At 38.3% G+C, this 27,731-nt stretch overlaps 1 protein-coding gene across 2 annotated transcripts in view; it reads left to right on the forward strand.

The window, feature by feature from the left end:
• The window catches only part of NBEA (neurobeachin), a 672,481-nt gene that overhangs the window by 631,306 nt on the left and 13,444 nt on the right, over nucleotides 1-27,731 (forward strand). Inside the window, exons 49-54 of one of the 2 annotated variants that reach the window (XM_055317362.1) lie at nucleotides 7,074-7,136; nucleotides 7,458-7,547; nucleotides 9,993-10,185; nucleotides 11,965-12,036; nucleotides 14,121-14,276; nucleotides 14,794-14,964. In XM_055317362.1, the coding sequence (XP_055173337.1) occupies nucleotides 7,074-7,136; nucleotides 7,458-7,547; nucleotides 9,993-10,185; nucleotides 11,965-12,036; nucleotides 14,121-14,276; nucleotides 14,794-14,964 (745 nt within the window). The remainder of the gene's footprint in view (nucleotides 1-7,073; nucleotides 7,137-7,457; nucleotides 7,548-9,992; nucleotides 10,186-11,964; nucleotides 12,037-14,120; nucleotides 14,277-14,793; nucleotides 14,965-27,731) is intronic. The other variant, XM_055317363.1, reaches the window with a different exon arrangement.

Below are 27,731 nucleotides of genomic sequence, written 5' to 3' on the forward strand. Positions count from 1 at the left end.
AAGGAATCACTTTTGCTATTTTTTTCTTGAATTTTCTGAAAATGATCAATAATTGACTAGTAATTTCAACATAATCTGATAATTGCATTGTGGATAGCACAAGCTATCATATTTTATAAAATGCTGACTCTTCTGGAAAACAACTTTAAAAGATAACAGAGACCAAGCAAAATGGATGAAATCGGTCATTTGACAGCTTCCCGTATGTGCTTTCTCACACTTCTTCTCGTGGCACTTAGACCTTATGACATTTCATCAAAAAGACAATGCTAAATTACATTTACAAAATAGACTAGAAGTTGTAAAGATTCCAAAGGAGAGAAATGTATGTGGGTTACATTTACCTGCATTGTGGAAAAGACAAGATTAACCAGAATTTTTTATCTCCTGGGTACCAGAGGAGGTCGTGTGCTATCTAGCATACACTAGTTATCCAAATAGTAAATACAAGTGGAGGGAGAAAGCATGCTTATTCATCTAAATAGTAATTTCTTTCTTTTAGAGTATTTTGAATTTATTGGTGATTTGAACATCATTCTGAACTATCACTTATCCGTCGCCATATGTAGTTTTACCTCAGCTATGAAATCTTTCATATTAACAGGCATAAGCATAATGTACATAAACCACAGCATATTTACTTCCTCTTCTGAGGATTTCATTCCAGCAATACATCTGTGTTCATAAAGGAGGTAGGATATCGTGGGGGACAGATAAAAGCAACTAAGAAGAGGTACAACAGGTCAAAGGAATAAGGTACATGTCACAGCCATGGCTAATGCATATGGCCCCTTTGTGCAAATTTAAAAAGATGCCCTCATTAAAAGGATGAATAATAAAAGGTGCTTTGGCACCTTTGGCATTTGAGGTAGATGCTGTCCCTCATTTGCCCCTCGACTGGGCACCTTTGTGCAGGGCCTAGATGATGCAGCCATACACCTAGCCCTGACCTTTGAGTAACATAAGACTAGAGAGAGCTTGTTGAAAATAAGTGAGGAAAAAAGGAGAGCTCGATGAAGATGTGGGTAATTTCATAACTCAGTAAGTGGGTCCTGGAGGATTTTACAAAACGAGCCTATCAAGAGAGTGGGGAGGGGAAAAAACCAGGAAACTGTCCCTAACAGGAACTTTCCCTAAGAGGAGCTTTATAGTCCATAGAAGCAGATAAAACTGAGTTATGTGTCCTATGTGTGTATGAAATCTGAAAGTCACTGTTCAGGTTTACTTATTTTGTCCGACTAATCGTAACTTAGATCACATTTTTCTTTACTTCTCTACTTACCCCCAAAAACATCCATATTTTAGAACTCCCTCCAAAGTTTAAAAAAAAAATACTTTTTTTTCTAATTTTATGACCTGCCTATTTCTTGATGGGTCTTAGCTGGGGAGAAGAACAAATGCTAAGTATATGGGAACTGCTCGATATTCAACCAAATGATTTTTAGAAGAATAAGTAAGCATCCACATAAGAATTAAAATGTAAAACTCTTAAGAAACTAACTTACTTATCTTTCCTATCTGAACAATTCCTGATGAAATAAAGTGGCATTCCTTACATGATTATTTTTTTTGAGATAAAGTTGAGTTTGATATGTAAGAGTTTCATCATATCAGTACCCTCAAAGATAGTATACTCTTTATAAATAAGTAAATATTTACAGCTTTGGCCCCTGCATTCTGCATTCACAAATGCTTATGCAAATAAATACACAAAATCAGTATAGTCACTTTGGAAAACAACTCGGCAGCAAAACAAAATACTCTTACCCTATAACTTGGCAACCAGTACATAGGTTATGCACCCAACAAAAATGACTGCTTACCTCTTTCAAAAGATATGTGCAAGAATTTCCTAAGCAACTTTGTTCATGATAACCTGAAACTCTTGGCAGCCCAAATATCCATCGACAGAACTGATATATTTTGGGAGGTTAATACAATGGGACACTATATATAGATGATGTAATCAACAACAACAAAAAAACCATTGTTATACAGAACAGCAGGGATGAATCTCTCACAGACATGTTGATCCAAAAAAGGCAGACACTAAAGTAGGTACTGTGTGATTCTACTTATCAGAAGTTCAAGAAAAGAAAAAGTAATAGATGATAATTTTTGACGGTGTAATTTAATTATCATCAAAATCGTGATTAGCCTGGCAGAGGGTAAGGCATGGGAAAAATTGCTGTGGAGGGGCAAGAAGGCAGTATCACCACATATCTATGCTCCCATGTAGGCACCACCCAGATCAAGAAGTGGAGATTTCCAGTTCCATGTCTAAGCCCTCTGTCTTGATCTGAGTGGTGGTTTAAGGGAGAAAACAGACACGTAATTAATTAAAGTGGATGGACATAAGCAGCTTTAGTCTAAGATACCACAGTCAGCGATTACAAAGGCCTAAGAGGGAATACTAAGTATAAGCAGATCCATGTTTTCATGTTATCCCACCAAAGACCATAAATAGATGGTCTTTTCCTAATTGTAAAACACCAAAGATTTTGTCGGTCACATTTGTTTTGAAAAATCTATTGTTTTAAACCTATGACGTATGCTAGATTTATATGAAATATCTAAAACTCACTGCTTATTATATGTAAAAGTATATTTATAATAACATAGAATATTTACAATAATGAACTGTTTCTGAGATGCTTATCATCGTTCTGTCTCAGCACTCCAAATTACAGTGTCTTATAATCAGTAGTGAATCATAGTTTAATTAGTAACACATTTTTACTTCTTAATAGTATAGAAATTAATGACGCTTCTCACAATGGATAACATCTTAAATTCGATGAAGTTAGATTGACAGATTTATTTCCCAAGTTGTACTCTTTTGCTATACACATTATAAAAATCATGAGTTCACACATACAATATCAGTTCATTCTTGCTTCCATGGAAAGTGCAATGCAGTAGTCACCCCATATCCACTGTTTTGGCTTTCTACGGTTTCAGTTACCCGCAGTCAAGATGGTATGGAAGCAGTGATGCTGACCTAGTGTCAGAAGGTCTGCAGTAGCTTAATGTTAAGTCACAGTGCCTACCTCACTGGCTCACTTCATCTCATCAGTTAGGCATTTTTTTTAAGGTTTTATTTATTTGAGAGAGTGAACATGATTGGGGGCATGGGGCAGAGGGAGAGAGAGAACCAGGCTCCCCGCTGAGCAGGGAGCCCGATGTGGGGCTCAATCCTAGGACCCGGGGATCATGATCTTAGCCCAAACCAGACGCTTCATTGTCTGAGCCACTCAGGTACACGTCATCAGAGGCATTTTACCATCTACACTGTCATCATAAGGAGAAAGGTGAGTCCAGACCATAAGGTATTTTGAGAGAGAGAGAGACCACATTCACATCACTTTTATTGTAGTATATTATCATTGTTCCAGTTTATCAGTAATTATTGCTGTTAATCTCTATGCATAATTTATTAATTAAACTTTATCATAAATTTGTATAAGAAAAAACAGCATACGTAGGGTTCAGTACTATCCAGTATCAGGTATTCTTTGGCATCTTGAACCATATACCCCGAGGATGAGGGCAGGACTACTGTAGCGATAGCTTTTTTGTAATACAAATTAATGTTTTGGTAGTAGATTTTAAAAGGACTAACAAATTCCGAGAAGTCTTTAGGAGTTGGACAGGGAGGAAACTTGTGAAGCAGGCCAGAGGCAGTGCATGCCTGGGTCCTGTGAGTGATGGGCATTACAAAAGAGCCCCTGTGCCTTGGCACCAGACAAGTGTTGCTGTGCAGAAATGCTGATGAACCACCTCTTCTGTTTTTTTGTTTTGTTTTGTTGAGAGAAGCCAAAAAATCCAATTTATTGTATGAAATTTTCTGACCTATAAATGTTGGCTCAAATAGAAACCATGCCTATGAGCGGATTCTAGCCCAAGGATGCTGGCATGTGCTATCTGGCCGAATAATAAGCTCCTATGCCATCCTGGCTAGAATACAACTTCTACAAGAGCCCAAATCTCTGCTTTGTTTGATGAGTATTGCAAATATCTGAAATGGTACCCAGTACATAGTAGGTGCTCAATAAGTATAATGTTTTCCGAATAAATAAAGCTAGCATTAAGTCTCTTCAACCCAGGCAGAACAATGTATGGAAAAAGAGAAATACGTTGAATTTTTTTAAATGCCATTTCTGGTTATCTTTTTTTGCTGTTGACTGGCCTATTCCTATGTGACATTCAGACCTCAGCTCATGTCCCTTTTCTCAAAGCCCCTTTCCTAACAGCCGTCCTCTGTGTGCACCCTGCTCCACTCTGTGTCTGATGTAGACATCACTCCTGGGCCCCCTTGCACTTGAGGCTGGCCTCTGCGTGGTTCTTGACCTGATTGCCACTCATCTTATGTCCTCATGAGCTGAAACATCTTGAGGGCAGACCGGTATCTGATATTTTATCCCTTGGCATAGACTAGGCATTTAATGTTTGTTAACCTGATTGTTTTTGTGGTATTGAACTGTAAAGGTAAAGCACTCTGATGTGTTCTTTACTATTGATTTTCCTTTTCTGGGCTACCTTTCAGTTTTGCACAAAGGCCTCACCACTGCCCCACTTCTATAGTCAGCGAATGTTTTTGGACTCTCTTAAGACTAAGTCACAGCCTTGACCTGCAGAAGATGAACAGTTTGAGCAAACAGACCTATGTAAAGAACTATGCGTTGAATGTCATGATAAAGGGGGAAAACGTGCTATGAGAATGGAGAACATTTATTATGATTTAGGGGGCCTGGGAAGGATTTAGAACCCTGCCCAAGGTTCACATTAAGGGGATGCATTTTCTCCTACGTCAGGGAGTAGTTCTCAGAATGAGGAACAACCACTCAGCTGCTATGCTTCATAGATTCCAGAATGGGTTGTGTATATCCCTGGGCACCCTCCCATGCAAAGTACCTTCCTCTTGACAGAAGACACTGATGACTCTCTAAAAGTGGGGGAGGACAGAAAACAGGATGGGGGAGAGGTGAAGAAAATCAGTAGGTGCTCACTCCCTATCCAAATATGTTGGTTATGACGAGCAATAGAACTTAGAGGAGGCAGCATGCTTTTTCAAGAACAGAAAGACCTGTATATATTTTTTAAATTTATTTATTCATGAGAGACATAGAGAGGCAGAGATACAGGCAGAGAAAGAAGCAGGCTCCCTCTGGGGAGCACAACGCGGGACTCGATCCTAGGACCCCAGGATCACCACCTGAGCCAAAGGCAGACGCTCAACCACTGAGCCACCCAGGCACCCCGACCTGTATATTTTTAAATCAGAGGTTAAGGAACTGCCGCTAGACAGGATTACAAGATAGCCAAAAGGTAAATATTGGAATAAGAACGTGAAGGCATGTGATGTGGATCCCAAGGAAGATGGATTCAGCTTAAATTATTAAAAACAAATAAATAAATGTTAAATGTAGGGAATGTACTGTCTTAATGAGAGGATGAGACCACAATATTAACTTGATCATAGCTTCCTGTATATCCTGATGCCACTTGAGAGTCGTTTAAAATAAATACGTGTGTGTACTCTGCCTCAGTCCAAAAAGAATCAGAGGTGGTCCCCCTGAAGAGAACTGTGTAGATTTCTGGAAAGTAAGTGGGTATCCTAAGATTTTCTAGTATAGTTTTAAAACTGCCCTTTCAGAACAAAACTAAAGTCAAGCAGAGTATGTTTGTGGACTTGGTCCTTCTGTGGCCATTTAAAGGCTGCCTGCTAAGGAGAGGTACACTGACCAAGAGAGGCTATATTATATTTAATTTTACCTCTGTCTCCCTATGCCAGCCCAGCCCCTTTCTGGAGGAGTCAGAGCACAAGCCCAGGTACCTATCGTTTGAGCAACTTTAGCTGTTCTGATACAGTAAGCGAGGTACTAGACATTTTCAAGCCAGGGCAGTTTTAACAATGAAATCACTGGGTTTTTTTTTTCTTCTTTCAAGTTACTCTTAAGAGTTTATTGTTCATGATGTGAACCTAACCAGAAATGGTCTCATACCTCTTTTATAATCATAAATCTTGCACCGGGGAGATAAAGTATGATGGTATCTATGTGAGTGCGATTTACCTAAACAGTCACACTTCATGTATGGGTGGACACCATGCAAATAAATGGATACATAAAAATTGGACAGCTCTTAAAGAGATTTAATAATTCATCCTATTGCCTCTGCAAATAAAAGAACCAAAGCCCCATTTGTGCAATTGCTAAAATATGGCAGATAATGATGCATTCATGTTTAATATTGCTAATAAATTTGAAAATCCACATTTTTATTGATAAACATTTTCTTGAAATGCAGTCTAGGCGGACAGATTGTTAAATTTAAGTACTTTATAAATGAGATTTGTAGATAGTGATGTGATTAGTGGCAGCGCAGCGTCGAGAGCCATCTACCACCTTACCTGCACTCCTCAGCACTCAGCAATGAGTTTCGTATTTCATCTTTATGTGCAACCAAATTGCACACAATTTTAGGGGAAAAATTAGCATGGTAACAGAGTAATGACCATTGTAAATATTGTGCTTCCCCTTGTTGACTTAAATTACATGCTAACAGTATTTTGGAAAAATATTTCTGTTAGTCTAGTTTAATATATTGAAATCTTTTTGCCTGTGGTACTTATATAGAGAAGAAATACATAAATCTCCTATTAGATTATGTCTTTGACGTACACACAGAAAAAGGCATATTATACAGTCCAGACAGTTTGAGGTCCAAAATTATTTTTATTCATTGGAAGCCATACAATCTCATTAATATTTCTATCTGCACAGGCTTTAATAAAATATTGCATAGCTCAAGATGCCCAAAGAATTGTTTCCTCCCTGGGTTAGTTATGTCTAAAATTTCAAAAAAATTTGAGAGAAGTGAATTCATACATTATAGACATTACATAATATCTCGACATTCATGCTAAAATATATTTTTGTAGCAAAAATTTGCCCATGTTTAATCATAACAAAAATCTTGTGATTACTCTCTGTATTGACTGGATTGTATGATTTTCTGAATTTTATTTCATATCATTGTCGGACTTTATGTATCATTCTTTCTCCCCCAAGATCCCAGAAGCTTATTTCATTAGAGATCCCCATACGTTTCTTCTTACACAGGACTTTATCAAGGTATACATGTTGTATTTAGTGTTAGAAGTGTTCTTTGACCTTAGCTGCATGCATGCACTCACAGGTTTAACACTTCCACATTTAACCCCAGCTTCTAAATAAGAACAGTGACTTGGTTAACAGAAGCACGTTTAGAAAGAGAAGCAAAACCTGTCTGCAAAATACTAACAGTTGGATGATTCTGCACCCTGAGAGAACACCCACTGAATTTTCTGGACTTCTTTCATGGCTGACTTGGGATACACTTGCATTGTCGGGGAGTGTGTTGACCTCTCTCATTGATGCATATTGATTATGACAGTCCCTCTCCTTCCCCTGCAGGCCATGGAGGCACAGATACAGAACTTTGGACAGACGCCGTCTCAGTTGCTTATCGAGCCACATCCGCCTCGGAGCTCTGCCATGCACCTGGTAAGACATAGCAGCCTCAAAGGAAAGATTTTTGCTTTCTTTGTACCTGGGTGCATGTCAAATAAAATTGTGGTTTCAGCAGCAGTTTTAAAGGATTCTCGATTTATTGGGTAGCTCTTCAGGGTAAGTATATGCTGAAATACAGGGGAGAGGGGAGAGCAGCTCTTACCCCTGAGTGCTGCTACGCCGGCCTGATTTGGGATCCACGACAAGGGCCCGTCTTCCCTGACTCTGTAGGCCTCTGCATAAACTCACCCATACACATGTAGGCACCAAAATTAGATTAAAGTAGGATGAAAATATACTCTCAACACAATATGATATTGCCCGATGTAATCTTCTGGGGCAAGGTGGAGCAGAGGGAGTAGCTCGTTTTAAGGAGAGGACAGAAATATACAGGTACTCTGTAGGCACCGCAGAGAGGCCGAGGGTTAGGAACAAGGGCTCCAGAGCCAGTCGGGTCAAGCATCAGCTCGGCCTCTCACTAGCAAATGACTTGGGCAAGGGATTTAACCTGTCTGCTATGTTACAGCATCTGTTACACGAAGGCAAAAATACCACCTGCCCTGAGAATTTCATGACTTAATACTGTAGAGCACTCAGACCAGCACCTGGTGCACAATACGTTCTCAAGAAACGTTAGCCGGTGACATCAGCTCCACTAGCTCCTCATATTAAAACTTTTATTCTAGTTTTGCCAGGGAAAAGGTAAAATTCTTTTCATTTTAATCTGAATTTTAAAAGCTCCTTTTCATAACAAAGCAGTCCCTTTTTTGCAGCTTATTAGCAAATTGTATAACACCTCCCTCTTCAATTTGAAGAAGGTAACTTTTCTGAGAAACTTCTTTAGTGGAAATTTAAAACTGGTTTAAACTGATTTTTAAACTGTGGTTTTTCACTGATTATTTTTTTACTGAAGTGAAAAATGCTTAAAGGTAAAAAAGGTGTCTACAAAAGGAATTAAAGTGCATCCATTTCTCTAGGCGGTTATCAAGGTAGCAAGTACTCTTTAAGTTTGGAGTAAAGAGCTGTGAAATATGGTTCATAATATATGTGCGAACAACTTATAAGCTGTTATATTGTGGTGGAACCGCTGTTCAGACCTTTCATGTGTTTTTTTCAGTTACTTAACAAATTCATGTCAAGTTCCCTTCTATGCATCAGATATGATGCTAAGCACTGTAACACAGAGGATCTGCATTCTCTAGACCTTCAACAAATCAATAATCAAACTGCTAGTGAAACACATAAATAAATGTGTTTGTTTGAAAATATGTTTCTTCTCTCCACAATGGCTCAAGAGAGTTCTAATGAACTCTTCTGATTGAAATGGGTCCCTGTATGTGACAAAGCAGAAAGGTTGACACCAAGCACACAGTTCCTCATGAACATGCAGTCATGGTGTAGACGTGGGGACGTGGCCTTGGAACCTCAAGCCTTGAGATGAAGTATTTTTGATAAACTGTCTAAGAGAATATTTCTAACACTTTATTTTATGAAATGCTTTGACAGAAGAGTTTTATTCCCGTGTTAGTTGTCTCTGTTTAATAATAATAATAATAATAATAATAATAATAATAATAATAATACTTATCCTGGAGAAATGCCCAGTCAGGATTCATTGCTTTCCTGGGGAAAATTGTTAGAGACTAAATTGGCATGGAGCTGCTCATAATGGAAAGCTCAGCCTTCTAAGTGCATGGAGCAGACAATTCATATGTATAGAAAACAATTACAAAACATTCACAAACTCTACATAGTGGTTATTTCCAGAATCCCCCCATTTTGTGTTTTCGATGCAGTATTATTTATGGTGTTGGAACAGTAGCATTTACAGTGTCGCTTTCTATCAGATCACATGCTAGACTTTTGAAACAGATTAAAGGAAGGAAAAGGGTTAGCCCTTGGTAAGCGCACAGTCTAGGAAGAAGACCTCAACCTTAACCAGTCAGTGGTGCCACAGCAAAGATGCGTGCAGAGGTCTGACAGGGAAGGCTATTATATTATATTTATTATATTTTATTATTATTGACATTGAAGCCATGACCCCAGATGAACCAGCTAACAAATGGAAGTATCAATTAGTTCATGTAAACAGTGTCCGTGACTGACTTGACTCATTCTTCCACAAAACTGATGCTTTCACCACACTGAATAACGACACTACCTCCTGAGACAGATCTGTGAGCTCACTCCTCACACCACAATCTGGCAAGGCTTACACTGAGGCCACTCATCAGTGAACTCGTGTCACCTGCCAGCCACTGCACAGAGGCCTTGCCCTATCCCCTGTGCCATCCTCATCATGGGTTGGAAGTTCAGGTTGCTTTGCTCTCTGCTCGTGCTCGCCTCATCTGTGTTGACCTCTGTCTGTCTCCCCAGAGCTTTCACTAACTCTGTTATCCCTTCTGTTTTCTTCTGCTCTCTTCTCTTTCTATTCAACAGTGTTTCCTTCCACAGAGTCCACTCATGTTTAAAGATCAGATGCAACAGGATGTGATCATGGTCCTGAAGTTTCCCTCAAATTCTCCAGTGACCCACGTGGCAGCCAACACCCTGCCCCACCTGACCATCCCCGCAGTGGTGACCGTGACCTGCAGCCGACTGTTTGCAGTGAATCGGTGGCACAATACAGTAGGTATGTGTGTCTAAGCACGGTGCTTACCAAAGGGGTCTTAAAAACTGCAGTGAAGTTAAGGTAAGTGTGCTGAGGGCTAGCTAGTATTCCAAATTATTGGCAGGAAGCAGCAGAGCAAGTAATTGCCAGACCTAACTAGATGTGTCTTGTCTCTTGTTCACTCTGCTCTGTGTGAGGGCCTCACAGAATGCTTGGCTGATGGTTAAGGATTCAATAAATATTTGATAAATTGAAGCAGGTCTACAAATAATTCAGGTCCTTCCACCCTATTATATGCCTGCCCCACAAGGAAAAAAACCAACAACAACACTTTTAGCCCATATTAAACAAAAGTGAGGGGTACCTGGGTGGCTCAGCAGTTGAGCGTCTGCCTTCGATTCAGGTCGTGATCCCAGGGTCCTGGGATCTAGTCCCACATCAGGCTCCCCATAGGGAGCCTGCTTCTCCCTCTACCTGCCTCCCTTTCTGTGTCTCTCATGAATAAATAAATAAAATCTTTAAAAAAAAAGTGAGTTTGAATCTGGATTTCTTAGAGGGTGGTTACAAATCCTCTTTCTTCCACTTCACTTATTTCTTCAGCAAATATTTAAATGGCCACTATGTGTCAAGTGGGAGCACAGCAGTGAACAAGACAGGCACCCCCTCCCTCCTTGTGGAGCTGAGAGTCTTTGAGACAAGACAAAATCTAAATTGTTCAGTGATTTTATATGTGTTTTCTTTAAACTCCTTTCCAAAAGTTCCAGCTAGTACATCTTGAAGTGATAGAATTCTGTTATAAAAATCAGACATTGATACATCTACAGAAGTAGATATGACCAAATGATTTAGTTGGCCAAATTCACCCCTTTCAGTATCCTTGGAAACCCCAGGACCCTCACTATCTCCAGGACTAGATGGATAAGCCATGGTAAATTCACCTGAATTTTTCTATTCTACCACCTTCTGTGTTGCTCTGAAAACAGTCTCATTTATATCATAGCTTCATCTTGTAAGAGTTTCTAAATACACTATGTTTATTGGTGATACTGTCAACTGAGGTAATTCTATTACCTTGAGGAAATTCCATTTGATCAGAAACCTGCAACAAACATCTTAAGAAAAAATACAACTTTATTATTCACAGAAGTCTGAGTCTCTAGAAATACTTTGTGTTGAGAAAAAACTATATTCATTTTTTATTTAGCATTATTCATAAGTATTATATATGTTATATAATCACATGTAAAAAATTATGACTAATGAACTCAATCAAGCCCTAAATATTAATCCTCTGATAGTAGCTTTTCCTGAGCTTAAGATCTTTGGTGTGGCTCAATTTTTTACCTTCAAATGATTTGTCATGTATTGAATGAAGACGGAAGCCCCATCATCCCCTCTGCCCCAGCCCAGGTGAGCCCTGCCACATTCACATCCACCCTTGCTTGCAGGCACACAACCTTTCTTAGATTTCAAGCTCACTGGTTGCCCAGAAATCTTAGCTCTTGGAGGGGTTCAAGAAATGTTATGATCTTCTATTTTATGCAGGCTTTTTCTTGTTAGGATGAAAACAACACTCTTTCCAGCTTTGTACATCTTCCATGGAAACCAGCAGTCCCTATTGTGATGATTTCATTGAGAGTATCTACAAAGATGTGTAAATGACAATCATTCTTATAACAACTTGCCAAATAATTTTTAAGCAGTATACCTTTTATACAATTATCATAAAACACTGTTTATTAGGAAATTCCTTCTTTCTGAGAATATTGCAGTAGTTTTCTCCTTCTGTTTAACCTTTAGGCCTCAGAGGAGCGCCAGGATACTCCTTGGATCAAGCTCATCATCTTCCCATTGAAATGGACCCCTTAATTGGTACGGTAACAAGAAACACATTTTCATGAATGCTGACTGTCCAGATTCCTATGTAGTTATTTATTACAAAAGGTATCCAAATGATCATTTTTCTGCCATAAAATTAATGTGCAGATAACATCGAATTGCCACCAAAGAGCTATATATATCATAATATGCCATCTCAAAAATTTTTTGGTATTAAAGTGATTATTTGTGGCATTTTCTTGATATTTTAAGTTGGATAATTTAAGTTGGTTCTAAACAAGGCAAATCATTCCAAACTGTCCTTTTTTTACCCTAAACTATTCTTTAACAACTATATATTATTTAAAATATTTGAAATACATAAGGACTCAAAAAAATCATGAAAGAAAACTAACACAAAGGACATCTTTTCTAGAAATCTCCTTCCAATAGGACCGATTTTTTTAAATTAAGGATTTCATATGAATTGCAAACTTATGAGCTGTACCTCTTTGCAACAGAGGATGGAAATACTTTTAATCACATGCACATTTATTAGTATATGATCCAGAACAAGTCCCTTCCTGTTTCTAGGCCTCAATTTCCTAGCTGCAAGATGGTTGATCAGGATATTTGTCCTGCCTTTTTTGTGGGATCATGTAGAGAACTAAATTAGGAAAAAAAAATTGAAAATGGCATGAAAAATAAAGCCATACACAAGTTACGGTATATCTTTTCTTATGTTTCTTAATTCGCCCTTTATCTTTGAACCCAGAAATAAGTTAAAAGGCAGTCATTCAAGTTAGTTACTTACAATAGCAGTTACATGTCTTTGAGAACAGCTAAGGTGTAGGACTGGGAATATTGTCTAGTCCAGCTATTCCTTCACCCAAGAGACATCGATAATGTCACATACAGCTGGAATGTAACCATGGAAAAATTAGCTCTATTCTTATTAATCAAGGATCAGTTATGTAGTTTTCAAGTGACTCAGAACCTTTGATTGTCTTTTCTTTTGCTACCTTTTTCTGTATAATTTTTGGCTTACCGCCCTAGCCATTATTATGATAGCATTAGTGGGAATCCACAAATAGTTGCACTTCAGTCTAATTGGCGTTAGGGAGTGTGGGTGATGTGTGCATCTCCTGTTTAAGAATTCAGCCCAGGGATTTAGCCTGAAAGGACAGCGCAGAGTACGGGACAGGCTGGCATGCAGACAGACACTAGGGAAATCAGACGGTGTCTCCGAGTTCCTGACTTTTTTCAGATTCAATCCCAATGCTATCTATTGATTCTCTGCCTGTCTCATTCCTCCCCAATCCCTCTCCCATCTTTTTTATTCCTCTCCTCCCCTGCCAGCCCATTCTGGAAAGTCCTTCTGTTTGTTGACAATCCAGGTCTTTAAAGCTGCTGACCTAAAGCTCCCTGTGGGGCTGCCCACATAACAACATCCCTTGCTCAAACCTCTCTCCTGTTTTTTCCACATGAATTGTAAATGCCATCAGAAAATGACAGATTGGGGTGAATATTAAGATTTTTTTCTTTTACATACCATACCTCACACAATATTTGTTCCTCCTTATTATAGAACTTGAAGGACATTAATGAACCTGTGTATAGTGAACCTAGGTAGAATTAAATCCATTTAAATATTTTTATTTTAAATTCAGTATTTGAATTCTTCATATTTTTGGAGGAGAAGGAATTGAAATCTCTGACAACCTTTAGATACCTAATGTAGTTCATAACTAGCCACTGCTACTAAAAATTAAGCTGATGCTCCTCATGGGGATATGTTAGAATGTTAATCTGAGAGCCTTAAAAACTCATTTATAGATAAATGAAGCATAAAAATATTCCTTCCATTAGTGCTTGATGAAACTCTTGTGGAGCGACGCCTGGGTGGCTCAAAGGTTGAGTGTCTGCCTTTGGCCCAGGGCATGATCCTGGAGTCCCAGGATCGAGTCCCACATCAGGCTCCCTGCATGGAGCCTGCTTCTCCCTCTGCCTGTGTCTCTGCCTCTCTCTCTGTATCTCTCATGAATAAATAAATAAGATCTAAAAAAAAAAAAAGAAAGAAAGAAAGAAACTCTTGTGGAATCCTTCTTTAAACTCTTTTTTTTTCTGTGTATGTTTAGCCAATAACTCTGGTGTGAACAAACGGCAAATCACGGACCTTGTTGACCAGAGTATACAAATCAATGCGCATTGTTTTGTGGTCACAGCAGATAATCGCTATATTCTTATCTGTGGGTTCTGGGATAAGAGCTTCAGAGTTTACTCTACAGAAACAGGTAAGCCTAACTATGAGATACCTTAATCTCTCCAAAATGCCTGTTGTTACACCCAGACCTTAAAATAAAATCATACTTAATAACGTAGGCATTTTCATCTTGAGTGCCAAGATTCAAATTAAATATTCACATTGTAAGTAACTCATTATAATTCTGTTCGTTCCAAACCTTAGCATGAGTCCTGATTTCACAGGACAAATGGGACTATTGTCCTGTCTCTGCCCCAAATTAAGTCTGGTAAAAGACTAAAACCATCCCTTAGTCTGGCCCCAATCCTGAAGAATAAAAATCATGATTGTGGTGTTTGTAAGTCATTTTCCTTGAAAATCCCAAGTAACATTCTTGTATCATTTTTCAGAAGAAACTCAAGAAAGCATCTGTAGCTCAATTTGAATTAGCTTATAACCTTCCACGTTTAACAGATACACTTTTCACAACTCTGGTAAAATAAAGTTAAGCTTATTGCCATTTAAAGAACAATAGCAAATAAATTAAACCTCCCATTTCTGTGTTTCAGGGAAACTAACTCAGATTGTATTCGGCCACTGGGATGTGGTCACGTGCTTGGCCAGGTCTGAGTCCTACATAGGTGGAGATTGCTACATTGTGTCTGGGTCTCGAGATGCCACTCTGCTTCTCTGGTACTGGAGTGGGCGACACCATATCATAGGAGACAACCCTAACAGCAGTGAGTATTTGTCTCAAAGTGTCCCATCAGACTACAAGTTTATGTAAATATATTTTGTCTTTCATAGTTTCCTAGCAACTTTTCCTAGGGTTGTAAGGATTTTATTTTATTTTTTTTTGTATATTTTTTTATTGGAGTTCGATTTGCCAACATATAGTATAACACCCAATGCTCATCTCGTCAAGGGCTCCCTCAGTGCCCATCCCCAATCACCCCATCCCCTACCCACCTCCCCTTCAACTACCCCTTGTTTATTTCCCAGAGTTAGGAGTCTCTCATGTTTTGTCACTCTCTCCGATTTTTCCCTCTCATTTTCTCTGCATTCCCCTATAATCCCTTTCACTGTTTTTTATATTCCCCGTATGAGTGAAACCATATAATGTTTGTCCTTCTCTGATTGACTTACTTCACTCAGGATAACACCCTCCAGATCCATCCACATTGAAGCAAATGGCAGGTATTCATACTTTCTGATGGCTGGGTAATATCCCATTGTATACATAGACCACAAAATCTCATTCTTTTTATCCATTCATCTATTGATGGACACCAAGGCTCCTTCCACAGTGTGGCTATGGTGGACATTGCTGCTATAAACATTGGGGTGCAGGTGTCTTGTTTTTTCACTGCGTCTGTATCTTTGGGGTAAATCCCCAGCAGTGCAACTGCTGGGTCGTAGGGCAGGTCTATTTTTAATTCTTTGAGGAACCTCCACACAGTTTTCCAGAGTGGCTGAACCATTTCACATTCCCACCAACAGTGCAAGAGGGTTCCCCTTTCTCCACATCCTCTCCAACATTTGTGGTTTCCTGTCTTGTTAATTTTCACCATTCTCACTGGTGTGAGGTAGGATCTCATTGTGGTTTTGATTTGTATTTCCCTGATGACAAGTGATGCGGAGCATTTTCTCATGTGCTTGTTGGCCATGTCTGTGTCTTCTTTGGTGAAGTTTCTGTTCATGTCTTTTGCCCATTTCATGATTGGATTGTTTGTTTCTTTGCTGTTGAGTTTAATAAGTTCTTTGTAGATCTTGGATACTAGCCCTTTATCTGATATGTCATTTGCAAATATCTTCTCCCATTTTGTAGGTTGTCTTTTAGTTTGGTTGACTGTTTCTTTTGCTGTGCACAAGATTTTTATGTTGATTAAGTCCCAATAATTCATTTTTGCTTTTGTTTCTCTTGCCTTCATGGATGTATGTATCTTGCAAGAAGTTGCTGTGGCCGAGTTCAAAAAGGGTGTTGCCTGTGTTCTCCTCTAGGATTTTGATGGAATCTTGTCTCACATTTAGATCTTTCCACCATTTTGAGTTTATCTTTGTGTCTGGTGTAAGAGAATGATCTAGTTTCATTCTTCTGCATGTGGCTGTCCAATTTTCCCAGCACCATTTATTGAAGAGACTGTCCTTTTTCTAGTGGATAGTCTTTCCTGCTTTGTCAAATATTAGTTGACCGTGGAGTTGAGGGCCCATTTCTGGGTTCTCTCTTTTGTTCCATTGATCTATGTGTCTGTTTTTGTGCCAGTACCACACTGTCTTGATGATCACAGCTTTGTAGTACAACTTGAAATCCGGCATTGTGATGCCCCAGGCTCTGGTTTTCTTTTTCAGTATTCCCTTGGCTACTAGGGGTCTTTTCTGATTCCACACAAAACTTAAGATTATTTGTTCCAACTCTCTGAAGAAAGTCTATGGTATTTTGATAGGGATTACATTGAATGTGTAAATTGCCCTGGGTAGCATTGACATTTTCACAATATTAATTCTGCCAATCCATGAGCATGGAATAGTTTTCCATCTCTTTGTGTCTTCCTCAATTTCTTTCAGAAGTGTTCTGTAGTTTTTAGGGTATAGATCCTTTACCTCTTTGGTTAGGTTTATTCCTAGGTATCTTATGCTTTTGGGTGCAATTGTAAATGGGACTGACTCCTTAGTTTCTCTTTCTTCAGTCTCATTGTCAGAGTAGAGAAATGCCACTGATTTCTGGGCATTGATTTTGTATCCTGCCACAGTGCCGAATTGTATGAGTTCTAGCAACCTTGGGATGGAGTCCTTGGGTTTTCTATGTACAGTATCATGTCTTCTGCAAAGAGGGAGAGTTTGACTTCTTCTTTGCCAATTTGAATGCCTTTTATTTCCTTTTGTTGTCTGATTGCTGAGGCTGGGACTTCTAGTACTATGTTGAATAGGAGTGGTGAGAGTGGACATCCCTGTCGTGTTCCTGATCTTAGGGGAAAGGCTCCCAGTGTTTCCCCATTGAGAATGATATTTGCTGTGGGCTTTTCATAGATGGCATTAAGATGGTGAGGAATGTTCCCTCTATCCCTACACTCTGAAGAATTTTGATCAGGAATGGATGCCGTATTTTGTCAAATGCTTTCTCTGCATCTATTGAGAAGATCATATGGTTCTTGTTTTTTCTCTTGTTGATGTGGGTTGTAAGGATTTTAAAATATGAAAGCTTTCAGTGGAAAAAAATTCTTTGCTAGAATGTCACTATGTTCAAAGTTGGAAAAAAAAAAAAAAAGAGCAACCACTCTAATCTTCAACGAGGGAAAGTCCCGGGTCCCCTCTCTTTGACCTTGTAGTTGGCTATCCTCCCTGAATATCTCCAAATGTCTCTATCCTTCAGAAATGTCCTCCAGTATCATCTGGTCCATTAAACTTTGTGTAATTTCTCTCAACTGAATATATTCTCTCCCTTCTCTGAATTTCCATAAGGTTTGATTTGTGCCTCGGTGAGGACACTTACTTAGTACTTTCTACCATACAGTCTAGTAAATATCTCCATTTATTCATTTAACAATGATTGAGTACTCCCTTCAGACTAAGCATTGGGACAGCAAAAACAATATGACCATTTCTTTGCTTGTGATGATTCCTAAGTATTTTTTCTTCAACAGTGCTCCCTAAGATGCCCTGTAGGAAAAAAATGGGGGATGGGGGCTGCAGAGTAAAATAATTTTAGAAAACACTGCATTTATTCCTACTCTCTGGGTAAGTTCTCAAAGTCTTACTTGCACAAATAAATCTGTTGAAATTTGTTTAACCCAGAACTTCTCAGACATGTTTTTCCATTCAATCTTTTGCTCACAGCAGAACAGCTATTATTCTTTGGAAATGCTGTTCTGAGGAAACACTAAAATGGATCATGAATTTCTCCCTTTCCATTTTAAGTTTCCAGTTCCTGGCCTAGTGACACAGCAAATAGGATTTTTAATAAATATTGTTAAATGAAGAACTAGATAAGAGGTTGCCTAGTAATAATCACTATTTTTAATTACCAAGCTTTCAATAGTTTCAATGCAAATATTTCCTTAAAATAGGGTATGCTGTCTGTAAATTGTTGATGATGGCAAGTACTAAAACCAGGGTGATTCTGATTATAATTCATATATTGGTCACAGCATACACGGTACTCTGAAACAAAGTGAAACATGAGTTTGGGTCATATTTATGACAAGACAGAGATAAGAATTTTCCAGGAATGCTGTGTATCTGCCACTGAAATATTGTAAGAGTAGATGACAAGTGGACGAGATGCCACGTTACTGCATGGCTGGAAATTGCCACCCCTGGTCTGTTCACTCCAGCCTGTGAGAAACCTGAGGATGGAAGCCCAGTTGTATATCTGTCTACCCTTCAAAGTCTCATCCACTTCCACCTCTTACACGTTTTGACAGGAATATTGCAAAAAGAGGAATGACTTTTGATTGATAGGAGCAAAGGCCCTATCATAATGGAGAAGAAAATGAAATATGAAATATATGCAGATTCATATATATTTATATGAATGAAGGTAGTGGGAAATGAACTAGGCGACCAAATTACATGTGAGGTTTCATTCTTGCTGCCCATAGCTGGAACTGAAGAACAGTGATGTAGAAACTTGAAGTGTATTGTGGAGTAACTCTTAGCATAGATACTAAGAGAAAGTATGTGCATTATGCATATCAGCCTCTGCTCTAAATTGTGAACTAAGATATGATGCTGGTTTTGGGGAAAAAATATTCAGTGTTGTTTGATTTCCAAGCAGCTCAAATAATTAGCTACCAATTCGACATTATAACAAATACCATACTCTAAATACTGAAAAGTTAACCCCCTTGTTTACTCTTTTCTAAAATCCTATCCTTAAAAAAACAAACTTCATTTTTAGCAGAATTCTAGTGTATGTGTGTTTGAATGTACATGTGTATAAGACACTTGATCTACCATTGGTGGCTTCCTTATTCTCAAACATGTTACATTATTACATATATTTTATCTAAATTTATTTTTGCATATTTAAAAATCTTCATTTTCACAGTAGTGTAGTAATCATTAGAGAAGGTTAATTAAGCAGCAGGTCTGTGTAGTATCTTCCATCTAAATTGATGAAAATTAGAAGTTTTTAGATAATGAAAAAAAATTTTAAGAAAAAGAGTAGTGCTTTTAATCTCATTAACTAACATCTTCAAACTGGAGCTTAAAAATGATGAAAATGGTATTTCCAAAAAGAGGATTCATTTCTTAAAAGCAATCATACCGCTATGAGGTAAAGAATTTTTCATGTTAAGTTATAGTAATTGTCTGTTAGGTACTACTTAATTTATGTGATTTTCTAATAATCTTTTAAATAAAAAGATGGTTAACAGTTTAGTCCACTGATTATCAAGAAAAATTAAATGTAGTAATATTTAGAGTGTTTAAAGTTCCATACAGTAGGAGCTATATAAATAAAAATGTTTATATTAACCCTTAAGAATAAAATTGTGGCTATTGTATTTGTTAAAATGCAGCATTTTATTTAAGCTTTCAGTAAAGACAAGATTATTCTTGAGAAATTAAGAACATTATCAATACATATTTTTTATTACTGCCTCCATTTATAAGAATTTATTTTTGGTCAGAACTGTTGTCATCATTCTGACCCTAACCGATTTAACAAAGCCCCATTAAGACTTTCTTGGACATTTATTATTAACATATGTCATATGGCTTTATTTCATTCATTATCCTTAAGGGGAAAAAAATGATCACTAAAGTATTAGGTAAACAGTAAGCATGTATTGAATGCCTACTAGGTGCTGGTCCTATCTTAGCAGCTGAAAATGCTGGATAGTTGAAGTCTCTGGCCTTCTGGAGTTTACAAAAACATATATTATACTAATCACCAAACTGCTTTTTCCACCTGACTGTACTGAACACATTGAGTATTTATTACATGAATCACAAATTGCTTTCAGATAATGTTTGGTATCATACAAAATGTTCAGTCTTACGTCTTAGGTACAAAATAAAAATTATGTTAAAAACTGGTGTCATGGGGGAAAAAAATGGTGTCATGGGATGCCTGGCTGACTCAGTGTTGAGCATCTGCCTTTGGCTCAGGGTGTAATCCTGGTCCGGGGATCGAATCCCACATTGGGCTCTGTGTGAGGAGCCTGCTTCTCCCTCTGCCTATGTCTCCACTTGTCTCTGTGTCTCTTAGGAATAAATAAATAAAATCTTAAAAAAAAAAACTGGTGTCAGCTTTTTACCATATGGATAATTATAATGGTAAAAAATCAATAATTAGTCATATATAGTATTCGTTAGACTTGACTGATTTATGACTTCAGCTTAATCTGTTGAAATAGCCAACCTGGACCACATATATATTGGTCAATTCACTCTTTTTGTAAAGGCAGTCACAGCACACCCTGAATTGACTGTCACATCAGGGATCAGCCATGGGTGTTGACACAGAATAGTCCTTGCCATCAGAAAACTCACAACCTGAAAGAAAAAGATTTTTTTCCTGTCCCAGTTTAATCTATTCTAGCTACCAATTCACAGGTCAGAGAATCAGGCTATATGTGTTTTCTATCTTATAATGCATTGCTACTCAAGACCAAAAAGCTAGTTATGTGTAAATTCATTTTAAAGTGTGTAACACAATGCCCTTATGTTTTTAGGAGTTGTATATATTAACCTAGACTTGAAGGGGGGAAGTCCTAGTGTGAAATATAATATGCCAGTAGCTATTAGAATTGGTCCTGGTGTGGACATTGAATTGCTTTGTATGTCAGAGGCTGACTCATATTTATTCAGTACATATAATGATAGGATTCATTTATTCACTTTCTCAACATTAATTCAAGTGGCTCTCTAATATATTTATGTCTCTTTTGCATTGTCATTATTCTTTTTTAATGGATAGCTCTATTGGTACCACAGAGAAAATATAACTAATGTTTGTGGATTTTTTTAGGTAGGTGCAGAAAGAGTTTATGGTTTCATTGAATCAAATATATTACTGTGACTAATTCAGATATCTCAGAAATTATTTTTCAGATATCTCCTAATTATTTTTATAGTTTTAATGAATTTGCCACAAAGACAATGAACATTTACAAGCAGATTATTACAAAGAGTTTCAGACCATAAAAGAAATAAGCAGGTGCTACCTACTATAGGTTACAGTTGGATTACAGCTGTTTTATTCATATATTTTATATACCAATATCCAGTGTTACTCTTTCAAACTTAGGACTTTGAATATAGAAAATTTTCTTGGAGATTTAAATAGGTCCCTGACTAGATAACAGAATTGCAGAGATGTGAGGGACAGATGCTTTCATCTGAAACACTCTTTTGCACAAATTCTGAAACTAATTTGGAAGTGATAAAAATTAATTTGCGCACTTTAATTGGAAGCAGCCTACTGCATGAAAAAAAAGGAGAGCAGAGCAGGCAATTTGTGCTAAAAGCTGATTGAATTTTTGTCAGGTAGGTATCTTGGACTTGGCCGCTTATCCTCCTGAGCCCCTCTTTGCAATATATTACAACCCATCTCTGACTGGTGTTCTTTAAAAGGATCAATGCTATTCCTGTTGAATCCCTGGAGCCCAAAATTTCATTGATCTTGGGACTTGACATTTCTCATTACGTGCTGTAGCTTCCAAAAAGATAGTCACAAGAGGGGCAAGTCAACATTGTTGTCTCTTCAACAGACACCTAAAATACACTGGGACCTCAGCTCAAAATCCAATTTGCTTTTAAAGTGTGTGGTTTTAATGTTTCTGCCAGATATAAGGTGCTTTGTAGAAAGGTTTGTTGATATATACATACGATGTTTTTAAAATCATAGCAATAGGAAACTTTGGAAGAGAATTTACTGTTCATCTTTTCAGATCAAATCTACAGATATTCGAGTAAAATGCATAAGACATTATTATGCCATTCCAATTTCACTTTTTTAAAAATAAGTATTTTAACTGATGTTGTATGAGCATTATGCAAACTATGAAACAAGAAGCCTATTGAAAATGAGGCTCTAGCTGTGCACACATCCCTTCCTTGGGCTCCCATTGTGTGAGCTTCAGCTCTGGACACTGACCCTCCTGCCAGCTACAACCTGTCATTAAACATCTGCCAAATCATATCCCTCTCTTTGTTTGCATCCAGCCTTCTCCTACTTTGGATGTCCTGGTGCCCAGCTCCATGACCACCACTAACCAGTGTATTGTACTGGATGAAAGAAGCCTGGACAAACAGCCCAGAGATATTTTTAACTTATACATATGCTTGCCTCACTTCTCAGAACTAGGGATCTTAGCTAGGGCTTATTAAATGTATCAGAGGAAGCATAGTTATATGTGAACAATTCCTAACTCCTAGGACTTTCAAAAGTGATGTCCGTAATGTAACATTCCCTTCTCAGCCTCCCATCCCCTCAGCCTAATATTAGGAGACTTTGTAGGGTTCATGACTACGGAAGGGACTGATTGCCACCCTGTTCCCTTTATGGAACTAAAGCTGCAGGGTTCTTTGGCTTGAGTCAAAAGAAATATTTATTAAAAAAAAAAAAAACACACAAGAGTTGACTAATAGGTTCTTGTGATCAGAGAGCTTCAGATCCATACCAGGAGGGTTAAGGGTGTCTCTGGGCATTTATGCAAAACTCTACTTCCTTGGATTATACTGTTGACTGTTTGGGGAAGGTAATGGCAGGACAGTAATGTACCTTGACCTAGATCCAGGTTCAGGACTTTAAGGGAGGAGATTCATCCTGCCACAGCAGTGCTCAGAGGTTGTTTGTGTCCTCTCTGCAAGAGAAAAAGAACATAGAGTGAATGAATAGCTATCTTCTATTTTTCAGTGAGTATTCTGTGAGTAATAGATTAATATTACTACTATAGATTGATATAATAAACGAAACCACATCATGGGTCATTTTCCAGCCCTGGGGATATTTTTATATGGGTCACCTGTGGCCTGTGGAAAATGCGGGCCCAGGCATTCTTGATACTTGGGCCAGACCTGCAAGTGGCTGAGGATGCAGAGTCTCAATAAGGGACTCCTCTTGGACACAGGTCTTCTGAGCTAATCTTAACAATTGTCTGACAGTTTTTTTAACATAAATCTTGAAATCGCAGTAGTGATTAAAATACTTATTCTAGGATTTCAAGCCATCCTATTTTTATGTAGGTATAAACATGAATGCAAATCCTTTCCACGGGGATTCTGCAGGGAGCTAACAAAGGTTGTAGATAAAGTCTGAACATCATATATCATCAAGACGTTCATCTTCTGATTCCAGCAGAACTGCATTGAGGGTCATAGATTGTACAAACTCTGCTGTTTTTATTTAGATCTTCATGCAGAGGAACCAAAGCTTCCCGCTACATATTAGTAGTCCTTAGAATAAGGTTTAAAATAATAAGAACCATGAATATCCTTACTTTGATCATTTCTCTAAGACCAGAGACCATTTCACTGAAAAAGTTCTCATCAGTTCCATGTGACTAACAGCATCTAATATCTTTGTACTGTTTTTATCATCCATTTTTAAAATATTGAAATGACTTTTGCTTAAAAATGAGATGGAATCTGTTTATAATAAGCCTTTTATATTTGGAGTTTCCAAATGGCTTGCCTATAAGCAATCTCAAAATCGGGCATGTTTGCTCTTTATCTTCCATGGTAATTCCATCACATGGAGAGGTCCTCTGTTGAGGAGATGAGGGCGATGGCGCTGTGTTGAGGGGGGGCAGACATGAGGGAGGGGGAGCGCTCACCTCCACCTCCCTGTGCACAGGCCCTTTAACCCCCAGCCACATCCATCAGTTATGATGTGACAGTGACAGGATAGTCCCAAGATTTTGAATGATTGTTGGGGTGTGTGACATCTGTCCCTGGCAATGAAATGTCCCTGGCAGGGAAATATGCTTCCTCTTGCTGCTAGTTTCCCAACTCAAAAACCCCTGAATAACATTTTATTTACTTTTCTCTAGTTTAAAGAGGGAAACAATGCTTTCAGGGGCCCTGAACAATATCCCCTTAACAGTTTCCATGGTTTATTCAAATAATCTGGGGAGATGGTAATGAAAAAAATTTTTTGACTTTCTAAATCAAATGCAAGCCTTGGAAAGGCTTATTTCCTTTTTTTTGTTTTTTTTTAATAAATTAATTTTTATTGGTGTTCAATTTACCAACATACAGAATAACACCCAGTGCTCATCCCGTCAAGTGTCCCCCTCCGTGCCCGTCACCCATTCACCCCCACCCCCCCTCCTCCCCTTCCACCACCCCTAGTTCATTTCCCAGAGTTAGGAGTCTTTATGTTCTGTCTCCCTTTCTGATATTTCCCACACATTTCTTCTCCCTTCCCTTATATTCCCCTTCACTATTATTCATATTCCCCAAATGAATGAGAACATACACTGTTTGTCCTTCTCCGATTGACTTACTTCACTCAGCATAATACCCTCCAGTTCCATCCACGTTGAAGCAAATGGTGGGTATTTGTCGTTTCTAATGGCTGAGTAATATTCCATTGTATACATAAACCACATCTTCTTTATCCATTCATCTTTCGATGGGCACCGAGGCTCCTTCCACAGTTTGGCTATTGTGGACATGGCTGCTAGAAACATCGGGGTGCAGGTGTCCTGGCGTTTCATTGCATCTGAATCTTTGGGGTAAATCCCTAACAGTGCAATTGCTGGGTCGTAGGGCAGGTCTATTTTTAATTCTTTGAGGAACCTCCACACAGTTTTCCAGAGTGGCTGCACCAGTTCACATTCCCACCAACAGTGTAAGAGGGTTCCCTTTTCTCCACATCCTCTCCAACATTTGTTGTTTCCTGCCTTGTTAATTTTCCCCATTCTCACTGGTGTGAGGTGGTATCTCATTGTGGTTTTGATTTGTATTTCCCTGATGGCAAGTGATGGAGAACATTTTCTCATGTGCATGTTGGCCATGTCTGTGTCTTCCTCTGTGAGATTTCTCTTCATGTCTTTTGCCCATTTCATGATTGGATTGTTTGTTTCTTTGGTGTTGAGTTTAATAAGTTCTTTATAGATTTTGGAAACTAGCCCTTTATCTGATATGTTATTTGCAAATATCTTCTCCCATTCTGTAGGTTGTCTTTGAGTTTTGTTGACTGTATCCTTTGCTGTGCAAAAGCTTCTTATCTTGATGAAGTCCCAATGGTTCATTTTTGCTTTTGTTTCTTTTGCTTTCGTGGATGTATCTTGTAAGAAGTTACTGTGGCCAAGTTCAAAAAGGGTGTTGCCTGTGTTCTCCTCTAGGATTTTGATGGAGTCTTGTCTCACATTTAAATCTTTCGTCCATTTTGAGTTTATCTTTGTGTATGGTGCAAGAGAGTGGTCTAGTTTCATTCTTCTGCATGTGGATGACCAATTTTCCCAGCACCATTTATTGAAGAGACTGTCTTTCTTCCAGTGGATCGTCTTTCCTCCTTTGTTGAATATTAGTTGACCATAAAGTTCAGGGTCCATTTCTGGGTTCTCTATTCTGTTCCATTGGTCTATGTGTCTGTTTTTGTGCCAGTACCACACTGTCTTGATGACCACAGCTTTGTAGTACAACCTGAAATCTGGCATTGTGATACCCCCAGATATGGTTTTCCTTTTTAAAATTCCCCTGGCTATTCGGGGTCTTTTCTGATTCCACACAAATCTTAAAATAATTTGTTCTAAGTCTTTGAAGAAAGTCCATGGTATTTTGATAGGGATTGCATTGAATGTGTAAATTGCCCTGGGTAACATTGACATTTTCACAATATTAATTCTGCCAATCCATGAGCATGGAATATTTTTCCATCTCTTTGTGTCTTCCTCAATTTCTTTCAGAAGTGTTCTATAGTTTTTAGGGTATAGATCCTTTACCTCTTTGGTTAGGTTTATTCCTAGGTATCTTATGCTTTTGGGTGCAATTGTAAATGGGATTGACTCCTTAATTTCTCTTTCTTCAGTCTCATTGTTAGTGTATAGGAATGCCATTGATTTCTGGGCATTGATTTTGTATCCTGCCACGCTACCAAATTGCTGTATGAGTTCTAGCAATCTTGGGGTGGAGGCTTTTGGGTTTTCTATGTAGAGTATCATGTCATCGGCGAAGAGGGAGAGTTTGACTTCTTCTTTGCCAATTTGAATGCCTTTAATGTCTTTTTGTTGTCTGATTGCTGAGGCTAGGACTTCCAATACTATATTGAGTAGCAGTGGTGAGAGTGGACATCCCTGTCTTGTTCCTGATCTTAGGGGAAAGTCTCCCAGTGCTTCCCCATTGAGAATGATATTTGCTGTGGGCTTTTCGTAGATGGCTTTTAAGATGTCGAGGAAAGTTCCCTCTATCCCTACACTCTGAAGAGTTTTGATCAGGAATGGATGCTGTATTTTGTCAAATGCTTTCTCTGCATCTAATGAGAGGATCATATGATTCTTGGTTTTTCTCTTGCTGATATGATGAATCACATTGATTGTTTTACGAGTGTTGAACCAGCCTTGTGTCCCGGGGATAAATCCTACTTGGTCATGGTGAATAATTTTCTTAATGTGTTGTTGGATCCTATTGGCTAGTATCTTGGTGAGAATTTTTGCATCCATGTTCATCAGGGATATTGGTCTGTAATTCTCCTTTTTGGTGGGGTCTTTGTCTGGTTTTGGAATTAAGGTGATGCTGGCCTCATAGAATGAATTTGGAAGTACTCCATCTCTTTCTATCTTTCCAAACAGCTTTAGTAGAATAGGTATGATTTCTTCTTTAAACGTTTGATAGAATTCCCCTGGGAAGCCATCTGGCCCTGGACTCTTGTGTCTTGGGAGGTTTTTGATGACTTCTTCAATTTCCTCCCTGGTTATTGGCCTGTTCAGGTTTTCTATTTCTTCCTGCTCCAGTTTTGGTAGTTTGTGGCTTTCCAGGAATGCGTCCATTTCTTCTAGATTGCCTAATTTATTGGCGTAGAGCTGTTCATAATATGTTTTTAAAATCGTTTGTATTTCCTTGGTGTTGGTAGTGATCTCTCCTTTCTCATTCATGATTTTATTAATTTGAGTCTTCTCTCTCTTCTTTTTAATAAGGTTGGCTAATGGTTTATCTATCTTATTAATTCTTTCAAAGAACCAACTCCTGGTTCTATTGATCTGTTCCACAGTTCTTCTGGTCTCAATTTCGTTGATTTCTGCTCGAATTTTAATTAACTCTCTTCTTCTGCTGGGCGTCGGGTCGATTTGCTGCTTCTTCTCTAGCTCCTTTATGTGTAAGGTTAGCTTTTGTATTTGAGTTCTTTCCAGTTTTTGAATGGATGCTTGTATTGCGATGTATTTCCCCCTCAGGACTGCTTTTGCTGCATCCCAAAGATTTTGAACAGTTGTATCTTCATTCTCATTAGTTTCCATGAATCTTTTTAATTCTTCCTTAATTTCCTAGTTGACCCTTTTATCTTTTAGCAGGATGGTCCTTAACCTCCACGTGTTTGAGGTCCTTCCAAACTTCTTCT

Source organism: Nyctereutes procyonoides, unplaced genomic scaffold (genome assembly GCF_905146905.1).
Source record: "Nyctereutes procyonoides isolate TBG_1078 unplaced genomic scaffold, NYPRO_anot_genome, whole genome shotgun sequence".
Classification (NCBI taxonomy): domain Eukaryota; kingdom Metazoa; phylum Chordata; class Mammalia; order Carnivora; family Canidae; genus Nyctereutes; species Nyctereutes procyonoides.